Source organism: Felis catus, chromosome B1 (genome assembly GCF_018350175.1).
Source record: "Felis catus isolate Fca126 chromosome B1, F.catus_Fca126_mat1.0, whole genome shotgun sequence".
NCBI classification, from domain to species: Eukaryota; Metazoa; Chordata; class Mammalia; order Carnivora; family Felidae; genus Felis; species Felis catus.
The window spans coordinates 22,920,548-22,942,169 of record NC_058371.1 but is presented as its reverse complement, the minus strand read 5'-3'; the positions used below and the strand labels follow the sequence as shown (position 1 = coordinate 22,942,169).

Here is a 21,622-nt window from a genome sequence, read left to right as displayed (position 1 = left end):
TTTCATGACCATTATATTTTTAAAATTCAGTATTCTGATATTCTTTAACTCACATATACACTGTTTTTCAGTGTATAGTCTTTGCTATGACTTCTGGCCAGATGTGGAATCATATCCGTGGACCTCCGTATGCTCATAAGAACCCACACAATGGACAAGTGGTAAGTGTGTGTTCTAAGCATCCACATTTTGCACTTTAATCTTGTTTATATAGGAATCAGAAATTATGTTTACTATTTAGTGAGAAAGGATTTTATTTGTAAATTATAAGTTTGTTCTTTCTCTTCTAATACTACCTCTGCTATATACATACACATATATACAATATATTGTTTTTGGGATGAGGACTGCTTTGCTGTTTAAGAAAATTAATGTACTAGGCCACCTGGGTGGTTCAGTTAGTTAAGCATCCGACTCAGTTTCAGCTCAGGTCATGACCTAACGGTTTTGTGAGTTCAAGCCCCACATCAGGCTCTGTGCTGATGGTGCAGAGCCTGCTTGGGATTCTTTCTGCCCCTCTCCTACTCCTGCTGTCTCTTTCTCTCTCTCAAAGTGAATAAATAAACTTAAAAAAGAAAAAAAAATTAATGTTCCTACCATATCGAATAGACATTCATAACCTACTTTTTCAACTTTACGTATTGCTCCGGTAATAATATGTAATGCCAGCAGAGGAAATAGGAACAGTTTGTAGTCACTGTCCTATCAGTGGTAAATTTAATTTAGTTCAGAAGAGAGTAATTAAAACATCATTATGAACTCTGGTAGTCCTTGTATTAGAATGCTAACAATTGTTTGCTACAAAATTAAGTGACATTAATGAAATCAGTAGCAAAGTTAACATTAGTAACTACTACTGAATTTACTTATTTTGTTGCTTTCCTTTTTTAGGGTATTGTTTTCAGGAGGATTATTTTGGGGTTTTTTTTTGGTGAATGGGATATATTGTAATGAATCAACTATCTTTGGGGCTTAGTATTTATTAGGTTGGTGATGATTAACTGTTTAAAAATGTAATTTTTTCTGTAACTTTTTCATTTGGAAAACATACGGATTCTGAGAAAATAATGTCATGACAACCCTCATATACCCATGGCCAAACAATTACTAGCTCATAACCAATCCTTGTTTCATCTAGCCCCCCGCTCCATTCTCTTTACCTGCTGTTGGATTCTTTTGAAAGAAGTGCTCAATGTCCGTTCATTTCATACAGAAATACTATAGTAAGCATCCCTAAAAGATAAGGCCTTTGAAAATCATAACCATGTTACTGCAATCACCTAGGTAATAAATTTCTTAATTTCTAAAATTGTGGTTCTGAATAAAATTTTCATACGGCAATATAGTTATAAATTCTCTATAAGTATAGATTATAACATAACCTTATGAGATTTATTCTTCACTGCTCACAATACTTGAAATATGTTTAATATTGAAGCCAACAAGTTACTTATTTCTTCTTCCTACATTGTGACTTTCTTTAAATTTCTTTGTGTAACTCTATAATACAAGGATATAATTCACTTTATTCAATTGCCTGTTCCTTGACTGCTCACTCAGGTTTTAAGGACTAGTTGCTAATTGCCAGATTAGATACTACATAATAATCAATTTGGCCTCGTATTTTTGTGAACGTACTTAGATTTCTTCTAAAGATGGCAATGATACGGAGTCAGAGTTAGTTTCTTTGGATGCTCAGCTGCCATCGTCATTTAGACATGGGTTTTGCTATGTGTATGTTTTTGAAATCTGTCACTACTTAGAAGAATTGAATGTTTTTAATATTCAAATTGAATTATTTTAAAGAAAAATAATTGGAAATATTTTTCAAGCAAGTCTTTCTGACCATCCTGTTGGAAAGTGTAGTCCTTTCTTCTCTTTCTCCCCAGTGCCCACACTATCTCCCTTTTCTGTTTTATTTTTTCTTCATAGCACTTTATCATCTTCTAACGTGCTGTGTTTATCTACTTATTTTGTATTATTTTTGTGCGTGTCTGACTTTTGTCATGAGACCAGTAAGATATAAGCACCTGACAGCATGACTTTCTATCGGTTTTTGTCACTGATATTTTCGTATTACATAAAGAACGTCCTGACACAAAGATTTGCTCACTGTTATGTTCATGATACCTAAACATGTAAATTTAGGAAATCTTCTAAGTTTATCATTACTGTCTTTTAACATTCTTTTAAAAGAATATTCCTTAGGTTGAAAGCGTTAAGCATTGCTTTTTATATTGTTCGATTTGTTCAAGTATATGGAAAATTAATCAACATTCCTATGAAATGTGGTAACTTCTCTACTCTTCAGAGGTTTTAGCTAGGATCCCTATAATAAAATACAGAATTATAAGAGAAAATCACATTTATTAACATGTATACTGCCTGCATACATAGGAGGTACTTGGAAAAATTTGTAAACACACAGAGATAACTTAATGTACATGCTCAAATACCATCATTAGTTAAAGAGAGACAGAAATGTGTGGAGGGGAGGCCACTTTTGTGCAGGTGACCAGGAAAAGTAAGATGTATTACGCAGATTTAAGTCACAGGTGCCTTCCTTCCATTCATAAGGGTCTAAAGTTGTCTCCAGAAATTTACCTTTGTCCTTCCTGGTAAGGGGGGAGGAGGGACACCTTTGTAGATGTATATGCTGCTTTTAGCCAGATTGGGGAGGGCAGAATGCTTTTGTTGTATCTGCTTGTTGGTTGCCTTCAGCTCAAAATAATCCTTATGATGGGGGAGTATGGGGCAAGCTGAGGGCAAAATATGGGCTGACACACTGCCTCATCCCCAGGTGGAATATGTGTGATATTCCTAGGACACCCCTGGCTACCCAAGAACAAAGGAACGGGGTTTAAGTGCTTGGCCATGATAATGCGAGAGACTAAGGCAAATGAAAAACTAAATTCCCTTACTACCTGTAGCCCATTGAGAAGTCCTTGAAACTGGCAGAGTGACCTCCCTCTAGGAGCTAGCTACCTCGATGATGGCACTTTGTCAATGGCAAAATAGAACCTTAGTTTAACATTGTCCCAACCTGGAGGATCCTGTAGGTCTACTTCATTTTTCTCACTGCCCCAAGATATATGCTGGCAATCAGACTCCAGGCTTATGCTCCGCCTCCATATACATCTGAAGGGTCTCATGACTGAGGTTTTATTAAACGGTGATAAATGGTGTTTCCCTAGCAACAGCTAGCCCCTGAAGGTCCTGGAAACTTGGCGTCCAAAATTTCTTAGAGAATAACTCTATCCCTGACCTCCTCCCAACCAAGGGAGGATATAAAAAGCAACATTATACACCTGAGGGTGTATAATGAGTTACCCATCACAACCCTAAGGGTTGTGTACAACCAGGAAGAGTACAGCTCTTCCTGCCCATGAGTCCTGCCCCCATGCTTTAAAAAAATTACCTTTTTGCACCAAAGACATCTTCCAGAATTCTTTCTTGGCCGTCGGCTCTGCACCACCCCACCATGCTCCCAAAACTTCATCATTGACACCAGTAGCATATTTTGAAGTGTCATATTCTGCTACCCTTCATTACAGTAAGAATTAATATTTCAACTACTGCTTTTCTAATACATGTAGTTTACTGTAGTTTATAAGCAGTTAATACAAAACATGTAGTTCATTATTCCACGTAGTTTACTGGAGTAAGCGTCTAAAATGTTGGTGCTAATAGGTGATGACGGTGGATATGACCTGTTGCTTACTCAGTGCATGTGAGGCACTACACTGCATAGCTGAATATTTAGGGCTACCAGATGAATATTCCTGAAACATAACTTGTTATAGGTATAATATTAATATGTGTATGGAACTGAGTTACCAGTTCAAGAGCCTCTCCATTTCCTAACCCTTATAATTCTGCTTTTTTTTTTTTTTCAACGTTTATTTATTTTTGGGACAGAGAGAGACAGAGCATGAATGGGGGAGGGGCAGAGAGAGAGGGAGACACAGAATCGGAAACAGGCCCCAGGCTCTGAGCCATCAGCCCAGAGCCCAACGCGGGGCTCGAACTCACGGACCGCGAGATCGTGACCTGGCTGAAGTCGGACGCTTAACCGACTGCGCCACCCAGGCGCCCCAATAATTCTGCTTTTTTACCTTGATAACTCTGCTTTGCAAAAAAACTCAGTATTAGCATATTTGCACTGTTGCTTGTTTCCTAAATATATGCTTTATTTTGCTGTTTCTATTCCTGGAGCGTTCTCTGTATCTATCAAATCTCACCTGATTTGCCATCCTGCTGAGATGTGTTAGTTCTTAATTACATTGGAAGTGCTCCCTACTTTCTTTATATATTTATTAACATGTAGTTAGTCTACTTATGTATCTATGCATTTTTAGTATAATAATTTTTTAATGATTCATATATCCTATTTTTTACTTTATTGTTTTATGTTTCAAGTTTTTATTGAAATTCCAGTCAATTAACATATAGTGTAATACTAGTTTCAGGACTAAAGTGATTCATCACTTACATATAATACCCAGTGTCCATGATAACAAGTACCCTCCTTAATGCCCGTCACCCATCTAGCCAATCCCCCACCTACCTCCCCTTCGGCAACCCTCAGTTTGTTTTCTGTAGTTAAGAGTCTATTTTGTGATTTGCTTCCCTCTTCCCTCCACCCCATGTTCAACTGTTTTGTTTCTTAAATTCTACATTTGAGTAAAATTATATGATATTTGTCTTTCTCTGACATATATCCCATTTTAGTCAAGCCCTTAGACATACAGAGTTTCTCCTAAGCTATTTTTTATCTTTACAACTTGCATTTAGCTTGTTCTCAATAAATGTTTTATTAAATGATTATAAGGTTTCATACTGGGAAATTTTTGTTTCTTAAATTGGATTATCTTAATTCTCCTTTTAATTTTTTTTCTCTCTAGTCAGAAGAATAATAGGATTAACATGTCACTGTTAATTCCGCATAAACCAGTTACTGACCTTAATGTGACAGGAACATTTAAAGTTCAGATTAGAGACACATTTTCTTTATTTAGAAAATTATTTGTTTTTCAGGTAGAGATTGGTGTGGCTCTTAGGAAAAGGAACTCTGATGGCTCAGAGGAACACATTAAGAGAATTTTCTGTATTTTGAAAGGGAAAAACATTTCCTTCTTATGTACCTCTTTTAACATATTTATCGTAACTTTCAGCAACTTAATAAAAATGATAGAAATGATGAAATTGAAACCATAGCCAAGGTATTTAAAAAAATGAATTCTGTTCCAAACTCTTCACCCCCTTGTATTTCACAAAAATATAAAGGTCTTAGAAATTCTGGAGTTTCTTGCTACAGAAACAATTGCATGAGAGATGTGGCTACAGTTGTAGGTTTATGTGAAATGCTAACTGCTTAGCAGTGTAGAAAGGGCCTATTATAGCATCCAGTAAAGGGGAAGCTGAATGTTGCCCATGAGTATGTAGCTTTTTTCTTGTTTTGCATTTTAACATATTCCAGCAAAATTTCTCTTCCTGCCTTTTTATATGCATAATGTCAACATACAGTGAAACAGGAAATTACGGTTTAAGTTTTGTTTTAATGAATTGATTTACATAATAATGTGTTTTCATATTACTGAAACAAAATAGAAGATTAACTTTGCTTTACAAAATGAAATGGTTACTGGTACAGAACTTTAATGATTGCTCATTAGAATGATAATAGTAAATGTTTTTCTTTATAATAGATGTATTTAAATTTTAAGATATAACTTAAAAATTAGCACTATCCTTTGGTAATTTCTTCATATTTTAACCTACATTTCTAAAGAGAAATTACCATGTAGCATTTGTGTTATTATAAAGAGGCTATTTACCTCTTTCAGTGGTATGGAATAAAATGACAAAGGGAACCTCCACTCACATTTTAAAGACTTATTTGTAGGTAACTATTATACACAAAGATCAGCTAATTGAGTTGTAATTTTTGTTCAGTTTTGCTGAGTTACAGAAATGTTTTATTTCAACTGTATCTTAGATGGTTAGAAGAATTTGTGTTAAAATTATTCATGAAGGATTATTTCAATGTTATGTTAAAGTGAAGTAACTTTGTAAATACCTTAGGATTCTGCCACGAAAATCTCTGTGATTTCCCAAAATCGTGGATTTTTTTTTTCCTGCTTTTCTCTGAAGTTGTAAATTCTAAGTGGAATTCTGGGTGGTGATGAGATCTTTTGTGCCACATATTAATTACATAATGTGATTGACATTTCTCTGTATAAGTAAGTTTTAATAGATTTTGGCTTTATAACATCTAGTGTTACATTTTTTAAGCATAAAAGCCACATTAGTTATTAAAAGGCTTATTTTTTTTCTCCTTCAGACTGACAGTTTTTACTTAGGGCACTGATTTATTAGGTACACATCAGCATTATCACGTGGTATTTTTTTTTTATGAAATTTATTGACAAATTGGTTTCCATACAACACCCAGTGCTCATCCCTAAAGGTGCCCTCCTCAATACCCATCACCCACCCTCTCCTCCCTCCCACCCCCCATCAACCCTCAGTTTGTTCTCAGTTTTTAACAGTCTCTTATGCTTTGGCTCTCTCCCACTCTAACCTCTCTTTTTTTTTTTTTTTTTTTTCCCCCTTCCCCTCCCCCATGGGTTCCTGTTAAGTTTCTCAGGATCCACATAAGAGTGAAACCATATGGTTCCTGTGTTTCTCTGTATGGCTTATTTCACTTAGCATCACACTCTCCAGTTCCATCCACGTTGCTACAAAAGGCCATATTTCATTTTTTCTCATTTCCACGTAATATTCCATTGTGTATATAAACCACAATTTCTTTATCCATTCGTCAGTTGATGGACATTTAGGCTCTTTCCATAATTTGGCTATTGTTGAGAGTGCTGCTATGAACATTGGGGTACAAGTGGCCCTATGCATCAGTACTCCTGTATCCCTTGGGTAAATTCCTAGCAGTGCTATTGCTGGGTCATAGGGTAGGTCTATTTTTAATCTTCTGAGGAACCTCCACACTGCTTTCCAGAGCGGCTGCACCAATTTGCATTCCCACCAACAGTGCAAGAGGGTTCCCGTTTCTCCACATCCTCTCCAGCATCTATAGTCTCCTGATTTGTTCATTTTGGCCACTCTGACTGGCGTGAGGTGATATCTGAGTGTGGTTTTGATTTGTATTTCCCTGATAGGGAGCGACGCTGAACATCTTTTCATGTGCCTGTTTGCCATCCGGATGTCTTCTTTAGAGAAGTGTCTATTCATGTTTTCTGCCCATTTCTTCACTGGGTTATTTGTTTTTCGGGTGTGGAGTTTGGTGAGCTCTTTATAGATTTTGGATACTAGCCCTTTGTCCGATATGTCACTTGCGAATATCTTTTCCCATTCCGTTGGTTGCCTTTTAGTTTTGTTGGTTGTTTCCTTTGCTGTGCAGAAGCTTTTTATCTTCATAAGGTCCCAGTAATTCACTTTTGCTTTTAATTCCCTTGCCTTTGGGGATGTGTCGAGTAAGAGATTGCTACGGCTGAGGTCAGAGAGGTCTTTTCCTGCTTTCTCCTCTAAGGTTTTGATGGTTTCCTGTCTCACATTTAGGTCCTTTATCCATTTTGAGTTTATTTTTGTGAACGGTGTGAGAAAGTGGTCTAGTTTCAACCTTCTGCATGTTGCTGTCCAGTTCTCCCAGCACCATTTGATAAAGAGGCTGTCTTTTTTCCATTGGATGTTCTTTCCTGCTTTGTCAAAGATGAGTTGGCCATACGTTTGTGGGTCTAGTTCTGGAGTTTCTATTCTATTCCATTGGTCTATGTGTCTGTTTTTGTGCCAATACCATGCTGTCTTGATGATGACAGCTTTGTAGTAGAGGCTAAAGTCTGGGATTGTGATGCCTCCTGCTTTGGTCTTCTTCTTCAAAATTCCTTTGGCTATTTGGGGCCTTTTGTGGTTCCATATGAATTTTAGGATGGCTTGTTCTAGTTTTGAGAAGAATGCTGGTGCAATTTTGATTGGGATTGCATTGAATGTGTAGATAGCTTTGGGTAGTATTGACATTTTGACAATATTTATTCTTCCAATCCATGGGCAGGGAATGTCTTTCCATTTCTTTAAATCTTCTTCAATTACCTTCATAAGCTTTCTATAGTTTTCAGCATACAGATCCTTTACATCTTTGGTTAGATTTATTCCTAGGTATTTTATGCTTCTTGGTGAAATTGTGAATGGGATCTGTTTCTTTATTTGTCTTTCTGTTGCTTCATTGTTAGTGTATAAGAATGCAACTGATTTCTGTACATTGATTTTGTATCCTGCAACTTTGCTGAATTCCTGTATGAGTTCTAGCAGACTTTTGGTGGAGTCTATCGGATTTTCCATGTATAGTATCATGTCATCTGCAAAAAGCGAAAGCTTGACTTCATCTTTGCCAATTTTGATGCCTTTGATTTCCTTTTGTTGTCTGATGCTGATGCTAGAACTTCCAGCACTATGTTAAACAACAGCGGTGAGAGTGGGCATCCCTGTCGTGTTCCTGATCTCAGGGAAAAAGCTCTCAGTTTTTCCCCATTGAGGATGATGTTAGCTGTGGGCTTTTCATAGATGGCTTTTATGATCTTTAAGTATGTTCCTTCTATCCCGACTTTCTCAAGGGTTTTTATTAAGAAAGGGTGCTGGATTTTGTCAAAGGCCTTTTCTGCATCGATTGACAGGATCATATGGTTCTTCTCTTTTTTTTTGTTAATGTGATGTATCACGTTGATTGATTTGCGAATGTTGAACCAGCCCTGCATCCCAGGAATGAATCCCACTTGATCATGGTGAATAATTCTTTTTATATGCCGTTGAATTCGATTTGCTAGTATCTTATTGAGAATTTTTGCATCCGTATTCATCAGGGATATTGGCCTGTAGTTCTCTTTTTTTACTGGGTCTCTGTCTGGTTTAGGAATCAAAGTAATACTGGCTTCATCGAATGAGTCTGGAAGTTTTCCTTCCCTTTCCATTTCTTGGAATAGCTTGAGAAGGATAGGTATTATCTCTGCTTTAAACATCTGGTAGAACTCCCCTGGGAAGCCATCTGGTCCTGGACTCTTATTTGTTGGGAGATTTTTGATAACCGATTCAATTTCTTCGCTGGTTATGGGTCTGTTCAAGCTTTCTATTTCCTCCTGATTGAGTTTTGGAAGAGTGTGGGTGTTTAGGAATTTGTCCATTTCTTCCAGGTTGTCCAATTTGTTGGCATATATTTTTTTTCATAGTATTCCCTGATAATTGTTTGTATCTCTGAGGGATTGGTTGTAATCATTCCATTTTCATTCATGATTTTATCTATTTGGGTCATCTCCCTTTTCTTTTTGAGAAGCCTGGCTAGAGGTTTGTCAATTTTGTTTATTTTTTCAAAAAACCAACTCTTGGTTTCGTTGATCTGCTCTACAGTTTTTTTAGATTCTATATTGTTTATTTCTGCTCTGATCTTTATTATTTCTCTTCTTCTGCTGGGCTTAGGCTGCCTTTGCTGTTCTGCTTCTAGTTCCTTTAGGTGTGCTATTAGATTTTCTATTTGGGATTTTTCTTGTTTCTTGAGATAGGCCTGGATTGCAATGTATTTTCCTCTCAGGACTGCCTTCGCTGCATCCCAAAGCGTTTGGATTGTTGTATTTTCATTTTCGTTTGTTTCCATATATTTTTTAATTTCTTCTCTAATTGCCTGGTTGACCCACTCATTCATTAGTAGGGTGTTCTTTAACCTCCATGCTTTTGGAGGTTTTTCAGACTTTTTTCTGTGGTTGATTTCAAGCTTCATAGCATTGTGGTCTGAAAGTATGCATGATATAATTTCAATTCTTGTAAACTTATGAAGGGCTGTTTTGTGACCCAGTATATGATCTATCTTGGAGAATGTTCCATGTGCACTCGAGAAGAAAGTATATTCTGTTGCTTTGGGATGCAGAGTTCTAAATATATCTGTCAAGTCCATCTGATCCAATGTCTCATTCAGGGCCCTTGTTTCTTTATTGACCGTGTGTCTAGATGATCTGTCCATTTCTGTAAGTGGGGTGTTAAAGTCCCCTGCAATTACCACATTCTTATCAATAAGGTTGCTTATGTTTATGAGTAATTGTTTTATATATTTGGGGGCTCCGGTATTCGGCGCATAGACATTTATAATTGTTAGCTCTTCCTGATGGATAGACCCTGTAACTATTATATAATGTCCTTCTTCATCTCTTGTTACAGCCTTTAATTTAAAGTCTAGTTTGTGTGATATAAGTATGGCTACTCCAGCTTTCTTTTGGCTTCCAGTCGCATGATAAATAGTTCTCCATCCCCTCACTCTCAATCTAAAGGTGTCCTCAGGTCTAAAATGAGTCTCTTGTAGACAGCAAATAGATGGGTCTTGTTTTTTTATCCATTCTGATACCCTATGTCTTTTGGTTGGCGCATTTAATCCATTTACATTCAGTGTTATTATAGAAAGATACGGGTTTAGAGTCATTGTGATGTCTGTATGTTTTATGCTTGTAGTGATGCCTCTGGTACTTTGTCTCACAGGGTCCCCCTTAGGATCTCTTGTAGGGCTGGTTTAGTGGTGACAAATTCCTTCAGTTTTTGTTTGTTTGGGAAGACCTTTATCTCCCCTTCTATTCTAAATGACAGACTTGCTGGATAAAGGATTCTCAGCTGCATATTTTTTCTGTCTAGCACCCTGAAAATCTCGTGCCAATTCTTTCTGGCCTGCCAAGTTTCAAAAGAGAGATCAGTCACGAGTCTTATAGGTCTCCCTTTATATGTGAGGGCACGTTTACCCCTTGCTGCTTTCAGAATTTTCTCTTTATCCTTGTATTTTGCCAGTTTCACTATGATATGTCGTGCTGAAGATCGATTCAAGTTACGTCTGAAGGGAGTTCTCTGTGCCTCTTGGATTTCAATGCCTTTTTCCTTCCCCAGTTCAGGGAAGTTCTCAGCTATTATTTCTTCAAGTACCCCTTCAGCACCTTTCCCTCTCTCTTCCTCCTCTGGGATACCAATTATGCGTATATTATTTCTTTTTAGTGTATCACTTAGTTCTCTAATTTTCCCCTCATACTCCTGGATTCTTTTATCTCTCTTTTTCTCAGCTTCCTCTTTTTCCATAACTTTATCTTCTAGTTCACCTATTCTCTCCTCTGCCTCTTCAATCCGAGCCGTGGTGGTTTCCATTTTGTTTTGCATTTCATTTAAAGCGTTTTTCAGCTCCTCGTGACTGTTCCTTAGTCCCTTGATCTCTGTGGCAAGAGATTCTCTGCTGTCCTCTATACTGTTTTCAAGCCCAGCGATTAATTTTATGACTATTATTCTAAATTCACCTTCTGTTATATTATTTAAATCCTTTTTGATCAGCTCATTAGCTGTTGTTATATCCTGGAGATTCTTCTGAGGGGAATTCTTCTGTTTGGTCATTTTGGATAGTCCCTGGCGTGGTGAGGACCTGCAGGGCACTTCCCCTGTGCTGTGGTGTATAACTGGAGTTGGTGGGCGGGGCCGCAGTCAGCCCTGATGTCTGCCCCCAGCCCACCGCTGGGGCCACAGTCAGACTGGTGTGTGCTTTCTCTTCCCCTCTCCTAGGGGCGGGATTCACTGTGGGGTGGTGTGGCCCGTCTGGGCTACTTGCACCCTGCCAGGCTTGTGATGCTGGGGATCTGGCGTATTAGCTGGGGTGGGTAGGCAAGGTGCACGGGGGCAGGAGGGGCAGGCTTAGCTCGCTTCTCCTTAGGTGATCCACTTCAGGAGGGGCCCTCTGGTAGTGGGAGGGAGTCAGATCCGCTGCCGGAGGTTTGGCTCCGCAGAAGCACAGAGTTGGGTGTTTGCGCAGAGCGAGCAAGTTCCTTGGCAGGAACTGGTTCCCTTTGGGATTTTGGCTGGGGGATGGGGGGGGGAGATGGCGCTGGCGAGCGCCTTTGTTCCCCGCCAAACTGAGCTCTGTCGTCCGGGGGCTCAGCAGCTCTCCCTCCCTTTGTCCTCCAGCCTTCCCGCTTTCCGAGCAGAGCTTTTAACTTATGTCCTCCCAGACGCTAAGTCGCGCTTGCTGTTGGAACTCAGTCCGCCCGGCCCCTCCTCTTTTGCAAGCCAGACTTGGGGGCTCTGCTTGGCCGGCGAGCCGCCCCTCCGCCCCGGCTCCCTCCCGCCAGTCCGTGGAGCGCGCACCGCCTCGCCGCCCTTCCTACCCTCTTCCGTGGGCCTCTCGTCTGCGCTTGGCTCCGGCGACTCCGTTCTGCTAATCCTCTGGTGGTTTTCTGGGTTATTTAGGCAGGTGTAGGTGGAATCTAAGTGATCAGCAGGACGCGCGGTGAGCCCAGCGTCCTCCTACGCCGCCATCTTGACTAGAATGTCTGTTCAATCTTAACTATATCTTTTTTCCCTTTTGGGGGAATGTTTACTATATTTTTCTTGATTCTTTTTGTTTCCTATTTTTACTATCTGATCTCTTTTGGATTACACTGCTCCCCCTCCTTCTGGCTAGAAGGAAGAAGAGAGCTAAAACTTAGAAGATTGACTACTGTGCCATTTATTCCCAAGTCTATCACGTGGTATTTTAAAATTCGGATTATACTTTAGGAAATCTACAGGAAATTCAAATGCATAAGAACAGTAAGACAGTGTTGAAAGAGAAGTACAAAGCCAACTTTAACTTTAGGTCACCAGATATCAAAACTTACTTTAAAGCCACATTAACTAAGATGGATTTTATTCATGGAAGGATAAACAAATAGACCAATTTAACAGAATGAGTTTTCACAAACCTGTGAACACATATATGGCTACAGTGACACCATAATACTGTGTGGAAGCATAAACATATGAAAAAGATTTCAACCTTATTATTACTTTATTAAGTATGTGAAAGTTAAAACACAATAAGGTGCTGCACTACATTTACCATAATGATTAAAATCAATAGCACTGATACCATGCAGAGTTTCAGTCACTAGAACAGGAATTGGTTCAAGCAATTTAAAAGCTGACAGAATGTAGTAAAACTGATCAGACTCCTACCCATGATCCTGAAATTTCATTTCATAAATGTATATTCAGGAGAAATGCATGGAAATGATTGCCAAATGCAGTGTACAAAAATGTTGACAGCCTTATTCTTAATAGTCCCAGAGTGGCAACAACCCAAATGTCTATCAACAGAATGATTAAATAAATCATAGTATAAACAGTGGAATATATGTAGCTGCTTTTTACTTCGAACAAAAAGAACTGATTTCAAAAATAAAATGTTAAGTGAAAGAAGCCTGGCACAAAAAAAATGTATTTAACTTCACAACCAGGCAGAACTTATCTGTGTGTTAAATGTTAGAAAAGTAGTCCCTTTGAGCTGTGTGAGTTGTAGCTAGAATGGGACATAAGACAGCTTCTCGACATCTGTCTCTTCATTTAGGTGGTATATTCACAGGTGCTATCAGTTTGTGAAATTCATCTAATTGTAAACTTGTGAAACAGGAACTTTTCCGTGTGCATGCTATTATATTTCTATAAACATTCTTCTGTACTCTGCAAACTGTAAGTCGTTGACAGAAGAAATGAAGATAAACACAAACAAATGGAAAGATACACCGTGATCATGAGTAGAAAGAATTAACACTAAGAGGTCTGTACTACTCAAAGCAATCTGTAGCTTTAGTACAGCCCCTATCAAAATACGAAGGGCATATTTCTCAGAAGTAGAACAAAGAAATCTAAAATTTGTATGGAACCACAAAAGAAAGCAATCTTAAGAAAGAAAAACAAAGCTGGAGGTGTCAGGCTCCCTGATGTCAAACTGTCATCAAAATACTGTAGTACGAGCACAAAAACATACAAATCAGTGGAGCTGATTAGAAAATCTGAAAATAAGCCCATGCGTATATGGTCAATTCATCTTTGACAAAGGAGGCAAGAACATACAATGGTGAAAAAGATGGTCTCTTCATGGTGTTGGGAAAACTGGACAGCTGCACAAGGATGAAATGGGACCACTTTCTTACACCATACAAAAAATAAACTCAAAAGGAATTGAAGACTTCAATATAAGTCTGGAAAATAAAATTCTTAAAAGGTAACATAGTATTGGACATTGGTCTGAGCAATATTTTTTTAGATCTGTTTCTTTAGAGAAGAGCAAAAAAGACAAAAATCAACAAACGGGACTACATCAAGCAAAAAGCTTTTACACAGCAAAGGAAATCATCAACAAATGAAATTGCAACTACTGGATGGGAGAAGATACTTACAAATGATATATTTGATAAGGGATTAATATCCCAAATACATAGAAAACTCACACAGCTCAGTATCAGAAAAAATATACCATTTAAAAAATGGGCATAGGACCTGAACAGACACAGTTCTCCAAAGAAGACATACAGATGACCAACAGGTACATGAAAAGATGCTCAGAGCCACTAATCATGAGGGAAATGCACATCAAAACCACAAAGAGATATCATCCCAGACACGTGAGAATGGATGGTATCACAAAGACAGAAAATAACCAGTGTTAGCAGGAGGAAAGGTAACCCTGACGCACAGCTGATGGGAACACAAAATGGTGACACCAGTGTGGAAAATCATAGGGATGTTTCTCAACTACAAAATAGAACTGTGTGATCCAGCAATTGCACTTCCGGGTATTTACCCAAAGAAAACGAAGACACTAATTTGAAATGACATATGCACCCCTATACTTCTTGCAGGATTATTTACAACAGCCAAGATATAGACACAGTCTAAGTGTTCCCTGTTAGGTGAATGGATAAAGTTGTGGTATGTACACACATACACAGTGGAATTTTAGCTACAAAAAGAATGAATTCTTGTCGTTTGGCAACATGGAGGAACCTTGAGGATATTATGCTAAGTGAAGTATGTCAGAGCAAGACAAAAGGCAAATACCATATAATTTCACTTCTATGTGGAACAAACAAAGCGGAAACAGAGGGGATGGTTGCCAGAGGGGAGAAGGGAGAGGTTGGGAGATGGGTGGAATAGGGGAAGAGCATTAAAAGGTACCGACTTCTGATTATAAAATTAGGGTAATGCAATGTATCACATAGGAAATACAGTTAATATTTTAACAATTTTTTATGTGACAGATTGTAGCTAGTTATTATCGTGTTCATTTCATCATGTTAATAAGTAGGGGATCACTATGTTACACACTGGAAGGTAATATAATACTATCATTCAATGGCGCTTAAATAATGAAAAATGTTTTAAATACATGCTTAAAACAATACATGCTTTGAATGCTAATAATTCTGAGTTCAACTCTACCACATATTTTTTGTAGATGAGTTTGTCTAATAGTAAAACTTACCTAATAGGCTGCTCTAGAATCTTTTCCTCATCACATGTTTGGTAAACACTGCATCTAATATTATTCATGTAGAAGTTTATGGTACATATTCATGGATTAAAAAAACTTACTTAATTTTGTTTAACCTGGTGCCTTTCAACTTAATTTTGCCTCCATCTTAACGTAGCTACTAGACACACTCCGGGAAATGCTAGGATATAACATGTCAAGTGCTTTGGTGTGCGGTAGCTAATAGATGTTCGGTAACGATACTATGAGGTCAGAGAGAGCAGGTCTTTTACAAGTGAGGAAAAGTAACATTTCAAGAGAGAGTAACAGAGCCAGAATTAGAATGGTGGGTCTTGTAACATGATAAAGAGACATTCATGGACTAAATTGATGATAATTAGACTCAATTATTTTTAAATATGTATGTCTAAGTTGTTAGTAACAGTGGTTAATGTTTGAATCTTGCTGATAAAATCCATTTTAAAATTTTGCCTGAAATGTTAAGAAATCTGAGTCCCTGAACAATCTGAATCAGGGATGATGCCTCCTATTTTCTGCATAAAGATTGCTTAATTAAATATGGGGTGAAGGTCATGAGACCTCTGTATTCTTGGCAAACATGATCCTTTTAAATATGGCCAGGGCCTAATAAGGCCCTAGAGACTTAAAGATATGTGAGGCTAGGTGTAGTCCAAAAACGTTATCATTTACTTCCACGTTGTTTTTCTTTACTATCTGATTCTTCTAATTATTTTTTGAAATAGGATACTTTGCCTTCTTGTATTTCAGCTTTTGCTTTTAAAATTTACCCTTTGATCATAAAATAAGTGCTCGTTTTGGAGATTTAGAAAATTACAAAATATATGTATCAGAAAATGGTACCACCTTATAGTTTCTTATCAAGGGGAAAGAATATATTATGTAGTTAAGCAAAGTGCTATCTATAGGTAGTAGATTAAAGAGAATGTTCTTGTGTTAAACTGTAAAGGCATGACAAATATGAAATGCAGAACATTAAAAACCAGGCTAGCCATTCAAAATACGAGCAGAGAGCTTAAAAAGCCACTGAGAATTGAATGGCTTTTTCTTGCATCAAGTAAATACCTCCTACATACACACAGTTGAACAAAGGGAATGAGTCTGTATCTATTCCCAAGATGAGACTATAAAAAGACGATAGTGAAACAGAAGAGAGAGATTCAGGGTTAAGAGGATACACCTGATGTATCACCTTACATGATGATGTATCATGTATCACGTACATGTATCATGATCGCCTGATACACCTTATCCTTCCTTCTGGTTATGACACTGGTAGAGATTCAGCAGAATGCAAAACTTGAAACAGAATTACAAAGCAAAGCAAAGGATCCCTAATGCCAAAGTTCTGGAGAAGTTCCATTAACATCCAGGATCATTTGAAGTGGACATTGGTGCACAGTTTCTTTGTGTTTAAGAACTTCATCAAAGTTCACTGTATGTTTTCATTAATATGCTTTCATGTATTTTACTTATCCCCCAGAAATAGTTTCACTTCACATGCCATATCTCTTTTATCTTACCAGAGTGTTTTGTGTGTTATTTCATCCTATTATGGCTCTGTTGGGCTATTCATGGGGAATACAAGTTGTCGACAGATGCACATGAAGAGCCATGGTTCTTTATGTATAACACTAAGTAATGTTTCAGAAGCATAAGCTTCACACCTAGTATTATTTCTCCCATACTTGATATTTTTGGAACCATGTAACAACTAGATGAGTGTTAACAGAACTTTTCCTGATTTGTAAACTTTCAAGATAGGTATAAATGATTTTGGTTCCAATGCTACATTAAACTTGACTGCCCTTATATATTCATTCATTCACTCCTTCCCTTCCTCTTTCTGTCTTTCTGTATTTCAAGTTACTTAACATACAGTGCAGTATTGCTTTCGGGAGTAGAATTCATTGATTCACCACTTACATACAAAACCCAGGGCTCTTTACCAACAAGTGCCCTCCTTAGTAGCCATCACCCATCTCACCCATCTCCCACCCACCTCCCTCCATCAACCCTCAGTTTCTTCTCTACCATTAAGGGCCTCTGGTGGTTTGTTTCCCTCTCTTCTCTTTCCCCCTACCCCTTCCTATGTTTATCTGCTGTTTCTTAAATTTCACATGTGAGTGAAATCATATGGTATTTGTCTTTCACTGATTGATTTATTTTGCTTAGCATAATGCGTTCTAACTCCATCCATGTCATTGCAAATGGCGAGATTTCATTCTTTCTGATGGCTGAGCAATATTCCATTGTACACACACACACACACCCCACCTCTCCTTTATCCATTCATCAGTCGATGGACATTTGGACTCTCTCCACAGTTTGGCTGTTGTTGGCGATATGCTGCTTTAAACGTTGAGGTGCATGTACCCCTTCAATTCTGTATTTTTGTACCTTTTGAGTAAATGCCTAATAGTGCAATTACTGGATTGTAGGATAGTTTTATTTTTAATTTTTTTTTTAAAGCTTTTTTTTTTTTTTTAATGTTTATTTTATTTTTTGAGACAGAGACAAAGCATGAACGGGGGAGGGTCAGAGAGAGGGAGACACAGAATCTGAAACAGGCTCCAGGCTCTGAGCTGTCAGCACAGAGCCCGACGCGGGGCTCGAACTCACGGACCGCGAGATCATGACCTGGGCCGAAGTCGGCCGCTTAACCGACTGAGCCACCCAGGCGCCCCAGTTTTATTTTTAATTTTTTGAAGAACCTCCATACTGGTCTCCAGACCTGTTGCACCAGTGTGCATTCCCACCAACAGTGCAAGAGGGTCCCCCTTTCTCTGCATCCTGCCCAACACCTGTTGCTTCTCGTGGTGTTAATTTTAGCCATTCTGACAGGTGTGAGGTGGTATCTCAGTGTGGTTTTGATTTGTATTTGCCTGATGATGAATGATGTTGAGCATCTTTTCCTGTGTCTGTTAGCCATCTGGCTGTCTTCTTTGGAAAAGTGTCTATTCAAGTCTTCTGCCCATTTCTTAACTGGGTTTTTGGTTTTTGGGGAAGAGTGTTGAGTCTGATAAGTTCTTTATAGATTTTGGATAGTACCCCTTTAGCAGGTATGTTGTTTGTATATTTTAATAAACCCGTTAGTTGTTTATATATACTGAAGACATCCATGCTTTCAAAACTTAATATATTAACCAATAAGCAAAATGGAGAAAAATAATTTTTTCTACTTATAAAAACATAAAATATAAACAATACAAGAATATCATGAAGGCATACCACAATCCAAAGTATAAAAAACAATTTGTATGTAAAATGAGGGAAAGGTACAGGGAAAATCACCTAAATATCAAAATGCACTGTCAGATGCTGCAGTCACCTGACAAGAGATATTATTTTGAGATACAATAGTTCCAAACAATTTAGGTGCCATAGAGATTACGATAATAATAATTCAGATGTTTCTTTTTCATATGTGAGGCTTGAGATACTTTGTGTGAATCGAAAAGCTGTAGGACTCCTTAAGAACAGCAGAAATTGATAGAGAGTACTTAATATGTGTGCAATCTTACATACTTTTTATACTATTAATTTTTTTTAAAAAGGCTGTCCCATTTTTGGTCCCTTAGAAGTTTGAGTGGATGAGAATAAATTGTAGGTACTAGTTTGCATATTCAATTAACTTGAACCTAAGCAGATCTGTACTTTGGTGAAAGAGTACAGTGGTATGATGCGGTATCGTTTAACTAGAAAGGATTCCTGAAGACTCATTGTTTACATTTTGAACCTGAAACTGTAACTTAAAGATTGAAGAAGTAAATAAGTTGCCAAAAAAATTCCAGATATACAGTGAGTGGCAACTTACTTCACAGTGTTCCCTTTTGTTGTTCGTCGAAAAAAAATGACAATTTTCGAAAAATGCAATTGTCGAAAAAAAAATAGTGAAAAGAAACTAATGTTACCTAACTTTCAGGGCTTTTGACAGATTCTTGTGAGATGTGATGTCAGACACAATAATTTTATTCCTTGGCAGAAATAAAATGTTGCTTTTCACAGTAATTGCTTCCTTGGGAGAGAATGAAGGCATTTTTGCATTATTAACACAGCAGCTCTGCTACTACATCTGTTATAAAATTCATTTCAGGAATGAAGCTTAATTTTTTTTAAAAAAAAGTTACACTCATGGATAAAATAAGAGTAGACACTATAGTAGAGGCAAACAATAATTTAAAATTGTTTTAAAGCATTTTAGGTATATATTAACTCTCTATTTTATTACCCAGTTTGGGGTAAGTTCAAATTAAATACACTTGGAACAAGTCCAGAATCTTTCAAGTGGGTTAAGTTGTAGTGCATGAAAGGAATAAGCAGCCACCTGTATAGGTAGCCTATTAAGTACACTACACATATACAGTTATACAGCAAGAAATAATTTCATAATCATCTCTATACTATTTTAGTCAGTGTTCTCCTAGTTAGTAAAATAAACAAATAAATAACTAGGTAGATAAAGCACTTACTTTTTGAAGATTAACTTGAAAATAAGCAAAAAACAAACCAAAGCAAAAACTTTGACATTTTCTAAACATCTCGGAAACACAGGCAGCATTAGTTACCTAAATACAGAAAAAAATGCACATAAATTCATGAGGTTTGGTCATTTTGTGTGCATATTTTTTGGCTTGTTCATTCATTCAAGTACATACAGTCTTAAAAGGATTATAAAGGTGAGTAACATTTCAGTCTGTACTCAAGATACTTTAATTTTATTAGTGGACATGGTTGTTCAAAAGTATAAAGTTGAAAGGAATAAACAAGACAAATACCTGTCATGGCCGTTCTGAATAGAAGAATTTTATAGGTGTCCAAGGACATAAAGAAGCAGCTTTATCAAAAAGTGACAGTTGAACTAGGAAAGAGAAAGGGTTTTAGAAATATGGAGAAAGTAAGAACATCATTCCAAAATAAAATACATTATGTGTTCGTTATAAACCAGAATTAACAGAAAAAATATATGACTCATTTTTCTACCTACATGCTATTCTTACATGCTTTAGGCTATTTTAATTTTTAGCTAAAGTGACACCACAAGTTTAATAACATTTAGGGAGAAGGAGGAAGCAGGTGAGAGATCTATTGTTATTTTAAAATATTGAGCATGACTCATCCAAAATGATGGGAAATTTCACCAGTGCATATTATCGTTTCTTCCCTTTAGAGTTACTAATTATTCTGGAGTTTGAGAACTTATTTATAAACTAAAGCATAATATAACAACATGATCACATGCTACTGTGACCTTTTTTTTTTAATATAAAAGTGACACAGTATATTTTAGTTCTTGATTTTGGTAAGTATTTATGACATATGTGACTGGTGGTACTTAAGACTTTACAAAAAAAATAAATAAAGCTTCCTTAATATAAAAACATTAAAACATATTTTACTGAGGCTAATACTTAAATTTTATGAGTTTTTCCATAGCTCCTAATCCTTTTACCTAAAGGCAATATAATATACTAAAATCACTTTTGAATGTAAATTTCATCCAGGTTTATGAAAAGTTAATTGTATTTAAATCACTGATGAGCTTTTTAGAGAATCAAAATATAATGATGTTTAAAAATCATGCATTACCCAGGAATTACTCTGTTATTGACCTTTACATGGTCTTATTTTTAATATGAAATTTATTGTCAAATTGGTTTCCATACAACACCCAGTGCTCATCCCAACAGGTGCCCTTCTCAATACCCGTCACCCTCCCACCCCCCATCAACCCTCAGTTTATTCTCAGTTTTTAAGAGTCTCTCATGGTCTTATTTTGAAGCTGTAAAGATAAAACTTTAAAATGCTTTTTTAAAACTAGAATGTGTATGTCCATTATGAATTATGTTTAATATAACAGACTCAATTTTATTGGTAGGATGAGAATAATTTCCTTGGGTTTTAAAAACCACATTACTCTTTTCAATGCACTAAATAATTTTCTCAAATTGGAAAAATTTAAATACTATGAATCAGTTAGAAAGTAATATATCCTTTTCTCTGTGGAAGGGATCGTCTTCTGTTTTCTTTGTTTGTTTCTGATACTGCATTTATTCTTGATTCTCAGAATATTTAACTGTGTTAGATTAATAAGTATAAGTGTGACATAAGAAAACACATTTTATAGTTCTTTTATCTTCTGTGTGTGTGCTTTCAATGTTTTAATTACAAAGTGCAAACAAACCTTAGAGGGAAAACCATTGTTTTAAATAAATATTTTTGAGAGGGTGAATATACAGTTTGAGTTCCTTTTGGTAGAGAAAGATTTATTCCTCTTTT

At 36.9% G+C, this 21,622-nt stretch overlaps 1 protein-coding gene across 9 annotated transcripts in view; it reads left to right on the top strand.

The window, feature by feature from the left end:
• TUSC3 (tumor suppressor candidate 3) overlaps nucleotides 1–21,622 on the top strand; it is a 284,190-nt gene that overhangs the window by 172,128 nt on the left and 90,440 nt on the right. For 7 of the 9 annotated variants that reach the window (XM_019828315.3, XM_019828317.3, XM_045056849.1 and 4 more), the window contains exon 6: nucleotides 72–161. The exons of 1 other annotated variant lie outside the window; for it this stretch is intronic. In XM_019828315.3, coding sequence (XP_019683874.3) covers nucleotides 72–161 — 90 coding nt within the window. Of the gene's footprint in view, nucleotides 1–71; nucleotides 162–891; nucleotides 1,310–21,622 lie in introns of those variants that run through there. One more of the 9 variants, XM_045056851.1, reaches the window with a different exon arrangement.